General features: G+C 38.2%; 1 protein-coding gene across 1 annotated transcript; it reads right to left on the bottom strand.

Moving 5' to 3' along the window:
- Positions 1-650: 650 nt before the first annotated feature.
- Positions 651-9,261, bottom strand: LOC131330473 (uncharacterized). Its single transcript, XM_058364071.1, has 2 exons — positions 8,519-9,261; positions 651-2,291 (listed from the first exon to the last, which is right to left on the bottom strand). The coding sequence occupies exons 1-2, from the start codon at positions 9,181-9,183 to the stop codon at positions 665-667; spliced, it is 2,292 nt and encodes a 763-aa protein (XP_058220054.1). The 5' UTR covers positions 9,184-9,261; the 3' UTR covers positions 651-664.
- Positions 9,262-14,131: the final 4,870 nt, after the last annotated feature.

Raw genomic sequence — 14,131 nt, 5'->3', positions numbered from 1 at the left:
TATTTAAATTGTATTTTCGGCTAGCTTATACGCACCTCAAGTGATTCTAAATCGTGAAGTTAGTAGGAGGCAACCTCCAGTGGCCCTAAAAGTTTTCTTTCTCTAAAAAAACAAAAAACAAAAAAGGGTTTCACATTGGCAACGTGAGTTGAACTTGGGAGCTTGAGTGAAACCTTGTTGTCATGCTCCCACTCGGTCTGAAGTTGAGCTTGTGTGCTTATGTGGATGTGACAGCTGTAGAGTACACTATTAGACAACCCAATTAGCAAAATCCAGTAATGGAGTAAATGAAATCCTTGGTTGAGTAACAGAAGAATATGGAGGACTTGTGCATAACAAGATATCAGGTGTTTAGTATTCCAACGGTCCAACCCAACAAGCTAACAGTCCAACCAAAGCTAATCATATCTGAATTCATTCCCAGGGAAGAGTAGCTAGTAACAACAGCCTTAACAGAATATACATTGCCCACATGGATCACAGTAATGCACAAAATGAACAGAATATGCAATGAAGCTTTCAAAAATTGAACAAAAAAAAAGGATATCATCAGTTCCTTCCCCTGTGAGTTTTCAATCAGGGTTAACGCCCAGTAGTTTCTCAATCTTCTCGACCCTCCGTTGCAAGTCTAATCCACCTTTCTGATATCCACAGGCGTCAATATCTAATTGTCAAGATCGATAGGATTACCTGAAGACTCCCCAGCCCTCCTTCTCGTTTCCCCTTCCGCTACACCTTTAGCCCTTTCTCTGCCCTTTTTCTGACGTTTCACCACCCCCGCTAGCTCATCGATTTCAATTGGTTCATTGACAGAACAAACAACTTCTCCAACCTGTAATTTCACTTCTTTGGCAACACCCTTGGTTGGTTTCTTGGTCACTTCCTCTTGTGAAATCCCTTCTGGTGTGGCATGCAACTTTCCTTTTCTGTTATTTTCACTGGGAGTTTTTGGAGTTGATGAAGAAACAACATTCTGGGATTGGTTGCATGAGAACTCTTGATGCAAACTATCGGGAGTTTTTGGAACATCGTGATGAAGATTGAAACGTGTTGCAATTGGAACATTATCATCATCGCTTGAGTCACAAGCTATCTGCTCCTTTCTTCCAGAAGGAATTTCAAGAGATTTGGCGTCATGGTTCTGTTTTAAGTTCAGTTTTGTTGAAACTGGAGATGATTTTAGTCTCCCACAACTCTTTGGAGTGTGTGATCCAATTGACACCTTACTCTTTTTCGCATGACCAGATGATGACACTTTGGAATCCATAGCTGGGCTTCCTTCACCATTCTTCTTGTAATGTGTTGCGATTGGAACATAGTCGTCATCGCTTGAATCAGAACATATCTGGTCCTCGGTTCCTGAAAGAATGTCAGAAGAATCGGACTCACCCTTCTTATTCATGTCCAATTTTGTCGAAACTCGAGAAAGTTTTCCAAGACCCTCTAGAATTTTTGACACCATCGATACATTACTCTTTCTGGCCTCAACTGATGCAATTGGACTTTTTGACACACTTGATCCATGAAAACCCTCTCCATTCCCACCCTCCTTAAAACACATTGAAAATGTAGACATCAGTTCAATTCTCCTTTCCATCACAGCTTTGCGATTCACCATCATATCTTTCCACCACTTCATATATCTCCCCGAAACACCAGGCTCAAACGACTTCGGTGGAACAAAGAACCTGACATTTTCACCGGTAAAATTCAAACCGGACACATCAGAAGGAATATCTTGATCCATCCCAAACTGCATTGCCACGCGGTTTGGCAAATACTTCTCTTTACAACCATCAACTGAAACAAGCTCAGAAGCTTTTAAGCATTGGAAGAAAGATCTCAACTCCACATCCAAATTTGAACTATAGCACAACGGTTGTTCGGTCTCTTTGTAATAAGAGGGGTGGCGCCAGTTCTCCAAATCAGCCGCATAGGGGCGCCATTTAAAATTCTCGGCAAGCTGGAGAGCCGATCGAACGAGGGGTAGGTTGGTTTCCAAGTTTAATTTGTTCCACCGCGCGATTCTAGGCTCCCCAGGATGGAGTGAAATAGGGGTAGGACTAATAAGAGGGAAATGCTCAAACGCCCAAAGCTGAAGTAACTGAAATGGTGCTGAAACGCAAATGGTAGCAGAATCCATGGCCTTTTCCTTCAACTCTCTCAAGTCCTTGTAAAGATTCCCTAGAACTGCAGGGGCTAGTGCCATTGGTCTTCCTTTAGACAGAGCTGCTGCAATTGGGAAAACATGTCTTCCAATGACTTCTCCAGTAACAGAAGGGAATACATACCTGTTGGTGTTATAGATACGGAATTAGTTTATTTTGACATGGAGACGGAATTAGTTCAATAATTCACATATAGCTATAATTTAGATGTCTAATATTTCAAGTAAATGGGATTAAGAAGAATACTATCACGTACTGTACTAATTAAGATGAAACAAAGCAATTAGACAAAATAGTGAGAGAAAAAACATTGGTAACCTATTGGAGCCATGCCGCAAGAGAGAAATTCCAGACACCCTGACCGTCGAACCCGAGATCATTTGTGCTAACACCCGAATATCACCCCAAAATTCAAATCTTTAAATCTTAAAAAGAGTGTCCCCACGTTGCACAATAGAAAGTGAAGTTACCACAAATAATATTGAAAAGTAACAGGAGATGGGAGATAATGTTCAAAAGCTTAATCAAATGAGGGGTAGTCCTAGATTAGTCCATGGTTCACACTTCAACTACTATTTTCCTAATTACTCAAAATAATTTTATATTTAACCTCAAATATCTTCTTTCAAAATATTAGGTAACATATAGGAGTATATGCACAAAACTTCAAGTAATGGCGCACTTACCGTATTAAGTTAAGGACGTCCCTTTTCCGACCAATTTGCGATGATCCGAGCCACTCAATATGTTCAGAACGTGATTTTAAAGGTATCCGCTAGAAATCAGGCAAAAAAAAAGGACCAAAAATGGCTTGATCCAAGCAGTTTTTGTTTGTATTTTATCGAACGGTTCAAATAAAACTGCTCAAATCAAGCCCTCCCCGGTCATTTTTTTTGTTGATTTGGCGCGTGTACTCTTAAATCACGTTCTGAACACATTGAGCGGCTCGGATCATCGAAATTTGATCGGAAAAAGGGACATCTGCATTTTATTTAAAATGAGAACACCCTCATAGGAAGGGGACTCATACTATATGAGTATAAAATTATTAGGTACACACTCAACCATAACTACATCAAGAAAAAATTAACCCCAAGGGCATGTTTGTTAGGACTCAATGGGAGGGTATAAGAAATCCGGCTGGATAAGCAATTCTTCCCTCTTCATATCCAATGTTTGTGAGTTGGATATGGATGGGGATAAAAATATCCAGGTTATGTTTATATCCGCCCCTATCCGTATATAATCTAAACACCCCTCACCCTTTCCATTAGGGGTGATCATGGTCCGGATTGGTTCGGTTCGGTTTCATACTAAACCAAGAACCAAACCAATACTTACGGATTATAAATTTAGAGAACCGAACCAACCCACAAAAGATATAAAACCAAACCAATCCGAGCCATTTAAATACGGTTCGGTTTCGGTTTTAAACCACGGTTTGCTTTGAACTAAGTTATTGTCTTCAAAAAATATTTAAAGTACTTAAATTATGAAGATAAATTTAAAAAATACATATATTTAAACCAATTCCATTCAAATTATTAAAACACACTAATATCAACAAACTAATTAAGGGTAGGATACCAAAAATTGCCTCAAGCCTTAAACTAAGAAAATAAAATGTTAAAACCAACTAAGAATACCAACTACTAAACATCTTAAGATAGTTTAACCAAATAAAAGACCAAAAATAATTTCTAAAACTATTGAATTGAAATGAGGTAGCAAAAGGGCAATAGTAGAAACCAACTTGTGATATCACTCTACATCAAGGTTCATATCATTATCTTGGCATTGAAGAAAAATTAAATATTGCAATGGATTTAATGGGATCAATAAATTAAGAAAGTAGTTGACTAAAATCTCCCATATTTATTGGGTGAATCATAATTAATTTATACATATATGTATGTATGTATTATATGGTTCGGATCGGTTTGGAACCATAACCGTAAGCGTGAATCCATAAATCAAACCATATAACGCGGTTTCTAATTTTTTTAAACCATGACCAAACCATATTACTAAAAACCCAAACCAAACCTTCTGGTTTGGATTGGTTTGGACTGGATTCACGGTTTTGCAGATATTTTGCTCACCCCTACTTTCCATCGTGTAACGGCCCTGATTTTTGGTCAATAAAAATTTCGTTAAATATTTAAATTTTATTTTTAATTACTTGGTTTCTCTTAAAAAATTCCTTTTTAATTCTAATAATCCGTCATAATTAGATTTAAGACTTATAAAATTTTATCTTTTAACCCCGGACAATATGATCCTTTTCTAAAGACAAGTATGCTTGTAAAAGCACTTGTGTATTTTCCTAGTGAGTAAATAAAATCCTTAAATCATATTTCCTGATTAAAGGCCTTACTTGGCAAGTATAGTTAGCTTCTAACCAATTAGTTGGAGGAACCGAGCTAGGAAGTCACCTAGTTACTATGGATGGACCTTTTTGTCATCTTTGAACCTTGTGAATCTTTTCAAACCTAGACTAGAAAATTATTTATTTATTTTCTTTTATTATTTTGGTTTTCTTCTTTATCCATTGGACGATAAAAGTTAGGGCAACTTTTATCCATTGGGTAATAGAAACCCTATTCTTTATATTAAAAGTATTCATTGAAAGATTTGATTAAGTACTAATATCTATAAAAGAATAGAATTTTATAATTGTTTAAAATGACATTTTTGATTATTTAACTATAAAAATTTCCTTATTACTTTTGACAATAAATACTAGGAAATTTATTATCCATTGGGTAATAAGGTTAGTCTTTAAAACTAAGTACTAGGATTTAATAAACTAGTCAATTTCCAAATTCCCATGTGAAGTTGTACCTATATTTTATATTGTATGTACTTATTGGACTTAAAAGACCTAAGATTTCCTAAGTACTCTAACATTATTTTATATTTGGGTTTTGTACCCAATTGGTTTAAATTAATGGGAGGTGTGATCTACCTAGATTCATAAGTACCTATGAATATATTATATATGCACTTGGATGACTAATAAATTGACTTCGTACACATGTGCTTATTAACTAGTTTAATAGGAATCTTAACCTTTAAATTTCCTTGACTCAAGTACCAAAGTACCTATTATTTTATGTTTATTTGTACATAAGTGTGTGTGTGTGTGTGTATATATATATATATATGTGTGTGTGTGTACTTTTGCAAGGGTGAGAGAGAGAGAGAGAGAGAGAGAGAGAGGAAGGCCGAGAGAGAGAGAGAGGGAGAGAGAGAGAAAGAGAAGAGAAAGAGGAAGAGATTAGATTTGTACCTTGGCTTGATCTTCCATTGTACTTAAAATCCATGGAGATACACTTGTGCAAGCAAAATCTAACTTCTATTGTCCTATTTTGTACATTTCCTAATTTTAAACTTTGTACAACTCTCCTTTCTTCCACAAATCTTCCCAAGATCAAATCCAAAGGACTAAATCTAGCCTTGCATGCCTAAGAACTAGGTAGAAGTTGTACAAGCAACCTTGACCTAACCCATCAAGCTTTCAATCAAGCTTGAAAAAAGAAAAAAATCAAAGATAGAGAGAGAGAGATTTTGGTTGAGAGAGGGAGAGGGGGGAGCCTTGGCCTATAAATAGTATGTCATTCCAAGCTTAAACTCACACCTTCACTTCTTGCTCTCACTTCTCTCTAGAAATTCTAAGTATTCTTGGTTCAAAAGTTCAAAATTTCTTGAGTTTCTTGAAGTTCTTGAGAGCAACCACCAAACCACTTCCAAAACCACCACTAGATCTTTAACATAGCTTAGTTTAGTTAGCAAGTTGTTTCTAGGAAGAGAAAAGTCCATCTCTCTTCCTTTCGAAGCAATCCGAAGCCGCCGAATCACAAAACCGACGACCAAATCTTCGTAGCTGACCACCGCCAAGAAGTAAGGTAGAACCCCTAGCCTACTAACTCTACGTATAGTATAGAATCGTATCTTGAAAAGTAAAATGTCTTTAGTTCAAAGATCTTAACCGTTTCTCTAAGTATATAAGGTTATCTGTTGACTGTTAAGGTTATCTGTCCTAAGTATATAAGGTTATCTGTTGCCTAAAATGTTAGAATTTCATGAAATACTTGAAAGGTGTTTTCTAGAAATAATGAAAAGGATGGGGAATATGTTGAACTTGTCAACTTATGTTTTGGGCATGCTAAATAATATAGAGTTGGATGATCTTGCTAGTTTAGTTTCAAAATTTCAATGAATGCTTTATGATTCCTTATATGGAAAGTCCTACCGCGGAGTCTATGCATGAAAACGAGACACCGAAATCAAGAAAGTTAGAAACATGGCACCTAGGGTGTGGTTAACAAGGAAAAAGTGTTTGAAGAAAGAAATATTTTGAAACTACATAATGACCAATTTTGGTGGCATTATGTGAGTTGGGTGTGTGTGTGCGCGCCAATGGGAACCCGGATCGGCAGAACCATTGTGCGGATACCTGGGAACCCGGAGCGGCGGAACCAAGGTTGGGTGTGTGGCTTGGTTATCCGTGGAGAGGAGCCAATGCAATCCTGTGCCAATGGGAACCCGGTGCGGCAGAACCATTGTGTGGATACTCGGAAACCCGGAGCGGCGGAACCGAGGTTGGGTGTATTAAACACAAATTTTGGAAACGTTGATTTGGAAAAAGAAAAGTGAAAAATGGTGACACGGTTTACGATGAGTCGCGTAGGAGAAACACAGAAAATCATGAACACCAACGATAGTTGAATATCGAATGTGGATGTGTTATTGTTACTGTCTGTTGTATAATTTCTATTGTTGTAAGTTAAGGGTTAGTGGGTTTAGATTATTCTATTGAGCTTTTTAAGCTCATGGTGTTACTTTTGGTGATCCTGACATATTATATCGGTGGCGACACTGGTATAATGTGTCAGACCCTGTAGATAAACAGGGTGAGCTGTACACCTTGGAGGCTTTTGGTGCCGAAGAGCTGGCTAGGATGGAAGAGCAGGCGGAGCTGTAGTTAGGAACCTAGTTTCCCTCCCTTTGTGTAATTATGGAAATTATGATTTAATAATGAGCTAGACTCTCTTTAAATATTCAATAAAATTATCTTTTTAACATACCCAAAATTGGGGGCGTTACACATCGCATATCCCCTTCATATCCACCTTCAAAATTACAACTTCGCCATTATCATTTACAGATATGCAATTATTATTTATGAAAATGTCGTTATTCATATATACCGCCCTTACAAACAAACCCTATATAACTTGTTACCCCTTATGTAATTATTTCCCTTCTACTATATCTCCCCTCCCATTAGGGCCAACAAACGAGCCGCAAGAGATTTGACCTAGAGGGTATGAGAAAACAATACGTGTTTTTCCTCCACTAGATCATATGCTTGAATTCCACAGAGATCAAAACATTACAAAGGCCAGCGGGAAATATGCCTTATCATCCGATTATTAAACATAAACAACAATTAGTATGTAGAGAATAAATTCTATCCACCGCCGATGTAAAACCCCACTTTTCCACCAACGTCTATTATGGGCCCCACCAATTGTCTAATGTTGTGATTTGAACCGTTCTTATTTTAAGACCCGCAATATAGTATTGCTATACAAAAAATCAGCTTCATCGGAATTCGATAGATATTTATAAAATGAACAATCTGATTTCTGTCAATAATAATAAAGATAAACTATCTAATTTACAAAGTAAAATTCAATTTTTGATACCCCTATCAATGTTCGATGAAGTTTATTTTTTGCATGGATACACTACTATGTGGGATCTACAAGATGAACGATTCAGATTAACAATAATACATAGTATGACCAAAAAAAGTGGTGGTAGAAAAGTAGGGTTTTCCTCCGGCCGGTGAAGAGAATTTAATCTCTAAATATGTAAACAGGCCAAAATTATGTGTCCTATGTGTAACATAACTTTCTCCATTTATAAGATGAAGATTCAACGCACCTTGTCACATGACTCACATAAAGCATTATTGAAGGAAGAAAGAAATTGTTTTGGTTTTGAAATTGAAAAATGATTTTCACACTTTTTTTTCTTTTTTTTATGTAATTTTTGCTAAAAGAAAGGAAAAGGAGCTTCATAATTAAAATAAAAAAAGAAGAAAAAAAAGTGTGAAAATCATTTTCTTTTCAAATTTTCTAAACCAGAAGAAAGAAAGACACCACTTTGAATAAACAAGACTTTGAAGCTTTATTAAGAGAAAATGACGGTCAATGACGTGTTTGATAATTAATATTTTTAAGGACATTTTCAGCATTAATAAATATTTTTAGTATGTCATTGACGAGTATTAATTATCAAAATACGTCGTAAGCCGTCATTTTCCTTAACTGCTATACCTTGATAACCAGAGGGACAGAAACCCTGCATGCTCAAACTCACTTCCTCCTTCTTCCTCCATAAACCGCTTGATCCATTTAGAGTGTGCAGCTTTCTTTGCCCTGCTTTTAAGAATTTTCTCTCTCTGTCTCTCCATCTCCTCCACAATTCCCACTAATCCCTCCGACACGGAAACCCCTATCCCCTCCCCGACCACCGGAAGCCCGCCAAGAATCGCCACGTCTTCCAGCGTCAAACCCGCTTCGCCCCACGGGAAAACAAACGTGTTGGTCTCGGGGCACCAGAACTCGGCCAAACCCAGCAACAAGTCCGAGTTAAACTGCACCTCATAAACGGACCCCGTTATCGCGTCGAGTATCCCCGTCTGGTTCCAAACGGAGCCGTGTTTCTCGGCCAAGGACTCGACCCATTGCTGCCATTTCCGCTGCGGGGAGTTCCAGCCTTTGAAAATGACTTTGGTGGGCCAGTCTAGGATGTCGTGGGGGAAGATTTCGGATAACAGAGGGGTACTGGTCGGGATTGGAACGGGTGGGTTCGAGTTGTCTGCGATGGGTTTGAGGTATCTGGCGATTCTTGTTGTTGTGGGTTGTTCTTCTTTTTGGGAGATTACTCTCTTGTTTCTTACTTCGTGGATTAGAGTTTGCTGTTCTTCTGGTGACTCCATTGTTGGAGCTTAGGACAGAGAGAGAGAGAGAGAGAGAATGGAAACGGCCGCGGGATTATACACGCTCCTCGATGATAGTACTAGCTAGCTGAGAGTGTAGGGAGAGAAGGCAAGAAGTTAGAACGAATGAAGGAATTATTATTGGGTGTTTATAGGGTGTACTAGAAGGACTATACACACTGGAGTACTCCGTATTTTCGAATAAATAGGTTTTTATTTTTTTGGAGATTTTAAGAACACATTAATTTGTCACATCTTAATCACACATCTTTCATATACATGTGGATCCCTAGCAGGTCCTTAGCATATGTTGTGAAATTCCCACACATGCATGTGAGAGGGGTGTGATTGAGATGTAACACATTGATGTGTCCCTAACATTTTTATTTTTTTTTTGAGACGCGAGTAAATAGGTTGATGTGTGTAAATATGTAAAATTCTAGAAGTTCTTGACATTCTATTCATCTTTGACCACTATACATACAGGGTGCAAGAGTATCAAATTCCCTAATTCATGGGATTATGCAAGATTACAGCTAGCATGATTACAGCATTTACTATAAAGGACTAAATTAATTATACATGGATATATTGACCATGAGGTGCTAAAATTATGGGCCGGAATATATTCAGTCAAGGGTATGACTGAATGTGTGCTTTCCTAATACTCCTCCTCAAGTTGGAGCATGAGGATTGATCATGTTCAACTTGGATTTTAGGAAACTAAACTGATTGCGTCTAAGAGCTTTGGTAAATATATCAGCACATTGCTCTTTGCTGGGAACAGGCACTGTGGATATTAAACCTTGTAGAATTTTCTCCCTCACAAGACGGCAATCAAGTTCAATGTGTTTAGTGCGCTCATGGAAGACCGGATTTGCAGCAATGTGCAGTGCAGCCTGATTGTCACAATGAAGAGCAACTGGTTGATCATGAGGAACTCCCAAATCTGTTAGGAGATATTTTAGCCAAGTAATTTCACAAGTCGCGGTGGCCATGAACCGATATTCAGCTTCGGCGGATGAACGAAAAACGGTGACTTGTTTTTTTTGTCTTCCAAGAGATGGGACTGTGACCAAGAAAGGTAATGAAACCAGTTGTAAACCTGCGAGTCATCGGACAACTGGCCCAATCGAAGTCACTATAACAAGTCAATTGTAGCGAGCTGCTAGAAGATAGAAGTATTCCTTCCCCTGGTGTTGTCTTCCCGACCCGATAGATCGGGTTGGAAAAACTAGCACCCGTTGGCCAACTGACTTGAACGTTAATCTCGACCGATCCGACATCATCGGACTGTCGGTCGGGTCGGTTTCAATTGCAGCAACAAAAAACAGATCTAAGGAAAAAAAAAAAGCAGAGGAAACAAATACACCGGACAACAAACTTCCAGAGAGAGGTTTTTTCACAGATTAAACAACTAAACCAAACCTTAACATGAACTCAAGTAAATTAAACAAGCCTCAAAGATGTTTGGCCTTCGTTTAGCTTCAGATCGAGAGAGAGAAGATTGCTTGATGAGTTTTCGCCAGAGAGAGAGAGAGAGAGAGTCTTGCGTCTGCAGTCTGCATTGAATAGGAGTGAAACGGCGCTGAGGGTAGGGTTAATTGACACGTGTAGGGACAGATTAAAATACACAGTAATATGTCAGACAGGTCGGGTTGATCGGGTACGCATATATTAAACCTGTCGGCCGACCGAAACCCAAAATTTCTCACATATTTGAAACTGCAGCCGACCGCTGCTCTTCTGGAAACCATTCGAGACCCTTCGGGTGGACGGATTTTTTGCTCAAACCTACCAATAAAGATACATTTTCGAGCACGGGCATCAAACTTGTGATGATAATGAATATTGTGAGCAAAGCATAAGCAACCAAATACACGAAGATTTAAGTATTTGGGCATAGTGCCAAACAGAACTTCATAAGGAGATTTTCCAGACAAGATCGGCGTAGGAATCCTATTGATCAAGTAAGTAGCTGTTAGAACACAATCACCCCAAAACTTGAGTGGAAGATTTGCTTGAAATCTCAAGGATCGAGCGACTTCAAGTAAATGCCTATTTTTGCGTTCAACCACACCGTTTTGTTGAGGTGTTCCAACACAACTACGTTGATGAAGAATGCCATTTTCCGATGAAGAATGCCATTTTCCTGAAGGAATTTTTGGACGTCATTGAAAATGAATTCCGAACCATTGTCTGAACGAATGAATTTCACTGTTTTGTTGAATTGGGTTCTGACCATGACAATGAAATCACTTAAAAATTGTTTGGCCTCAGATTTAGCACGCATAAGAAATACCCAAGTACATCTATTAAAATTGTCAACCACACTTAAGAAATAGTGAGCACCAATCAAAAAAGGTGTGTGGTAACCACCCCACAAATCACAATGAATGAGATCAAATGGAGCAACAGATTTAATATTACTATAAGAAAACGGCAATTGAGTTTGCTTGGAAAGAGGACAAATGGGACATAAGCAATCCTGGTAAGAAATTGCAGATTGCAGCCTAGCTAAATTGCGCAAGTGAGTAGCAGAAGGATGGCCAAGACGCCAATGCCAAGGATCAAAAGAAGGCTTTTGGACTGAACTGGTGAAAGGAAAATGCTCATCATCTTGTTCAAAGATGTATAATCCGCCATGTGGTCTGCCTCATCCAATCATCGTTCCCGTGCGACGGTCCTGAAAAACACAATGGGAAGAGAAGAATATGACATCACAATTAAAAGAAGCTATGAGTTTACTAACATAGATGAGATTGTGTGAAAAAGTTGGAACACAAAGGACATTATGAAGGATCAGATTAGGAGTAAGATGTACAGTACCAACATTGGTTATCGGAGTAGTGGAGCCATTGGGTAATTTAACTGGGTTTAATGCAAAAGATTGGTGGCAATCATGAAACAATGAAAGAGAACAAACCATGTGGTCGGTAGCACCAATATCAATGATCCAAAGAGAGGCAAACGGTTTACCTGCAAGATGAGCACTTGGCTGTGAAATTACCTAGATGGAGAGGATCTGTTGATATTGTTCTGGTGTGAATTGTGGGGTGCTAGATGACACAATAGGCTGCATAGGAAGATAATGAGGAACCTCAACATTGTGAGCTTGGGATGGAATTGCTGGACGTGCTGGGTACCCATGTAACTTGTAATGTTTTTCTCTAGAATGTCCAATCTGGTCACAGTATGAGCACCGTGGGCGAATCTTTTTGTGAGACCTTTGTTGTCCATTGGGATGAAGGGCATTTGAATGACCCTTATAATTTGCAGCAGTTGCAGTTGGATTTGTGAGGGAAATTTGTGGCCCAGAATTAGAGCTTTGATGATTTGCAATAGAATTCATGGATTCAATTGTTGGAATGAGTGCCTCACTGTGTTTCTCCTCTTGGAGGAGCAGGCTATAAACCTTGTTCACAGATGACAAAGGTTCCATTAATAACATTTGGCTGCGTACGCCAGTAAAAGGATCATTCAATCCCTAAGGAATTGAAGTTACTGGAATTGTTGTTGTAGATCTAATATTGCTTTGGCTGCTCCACAAGTGCAGGAGGGAAGATTGGTAAGATGAGATAAAGCATCCTAGCAACTTTTAATTCTAGTATGATAAGCTGCGACAAATTGTTGGTCTTGATGGAGGTTAACAATCTCACGTTGTAGTTGAAAAAGATGTGGACCATTCCTTTAAGAAAATCGTTCACGTAGATCAGCCCAAATTTCTGCAGCAGTTTCCCCAAAAATAACACTCTTCCGAAGGTGATAATCAAGAGAATTAAGCAACCATGAGAGCACCATGTGGTTACAACGGACCCATGATGAATGATTGGAAGAGGACTCATTTGGCTTTGGTAAAGAACCATCAACAAAGCCAAACTTATTTTTGGCAGAGAGAGCTACTATCATAGCACGCTGCCATGAGGGATAATTATCACCGTTCAAAAGAGTTGAAACTAAAAACTTGGCCTGGATTGTCAGAGTGGTGCAAGAAGTAGAGATTATCTATGGATTCATGCTCAACAGAAGGGGGATTTACTTGACTCTTTGGGGAAGAATCAGTTGAAGACATTGTGAGATGTAAGAACTGATATGGATTAGTATAGCTCTGATGCCATGTAAAATTCTGGAAGTTCTTAACATTATATTCATCTTTGATCGCTATATATACAGAGTACAAGAGTATCAAATCCAATAAGTCATGGGATTATGCAAGATTACAGTTAGCATGATTACAGCATTTACTATGAAGGACTGAATAAATTTTACATGGACATATTGACCATGAGGTGCTAAAATCATGGGCTGGAATATCTTTGGTCAAGGATATGACTAAATGTGTGCTTTTCTAATAAAATAGGTGTGTGATTGATTGTGGTTGTAGCATTTTTGTTGGAGCGCTGAATAATCTTCCGAGTTCTGAGCGACTGCTTATGACGTGATCATTTGATTTGATTTGACGTTAATCTTTGCTTTATGCAGTGCTTTGAGATTATTGCGTGTGATAAAGCCATCCACATTGGTATAATCAAAAGTCAATTATTTTTAAAGTTTACAATGTTGGTGCAAAAGATAGCTCATAATGGTATAATCAAACTTAGCAACATCCTTAGAAATAATCAAATTTTAGATTTTGTATAACCAAAATAGCAACATTTTTCAATAATTAAAATTTGTGGACTCTACACTACATAAGTTAACTAGTTCCAAAATTTGTATACACACGTGTTTCAATTGATATTTTTTTCTTATTTTCATCGCCTGCTCTATATCTTCTTCCCTTCACCCACAAACTATTTCTCTTTCTTTTCCTCAAAAAGTGAAGTTCATATGTCTCGATCATCTACAATTCAACCCATCATCGCCGGATTAATGTATTTCACTTTTCTTTCCCGTTTCTATTTTTTTCCCCCAAAAAATTTCATAATAGGATGGAAGAAAGTCACTA

This window comes from Rhododendron vialii, chromosome 6a (assembly GCF_030253575.1).
Source record: "Rhododendron vialii isolate Sample 1 chromosome 6a, ASM3025357v1".
Lineage (NCBI taxonomy): Eukaryota > Viridiplantae > Streptophyta > Magnoliopsida > Ericales > Ericaceae > Rhododendron > Rhododendron vialii.
Note: the sequence above shows the minus strand (reverse complement) of the source record. Positions and strands in the feature narration are given on the sequence as shown.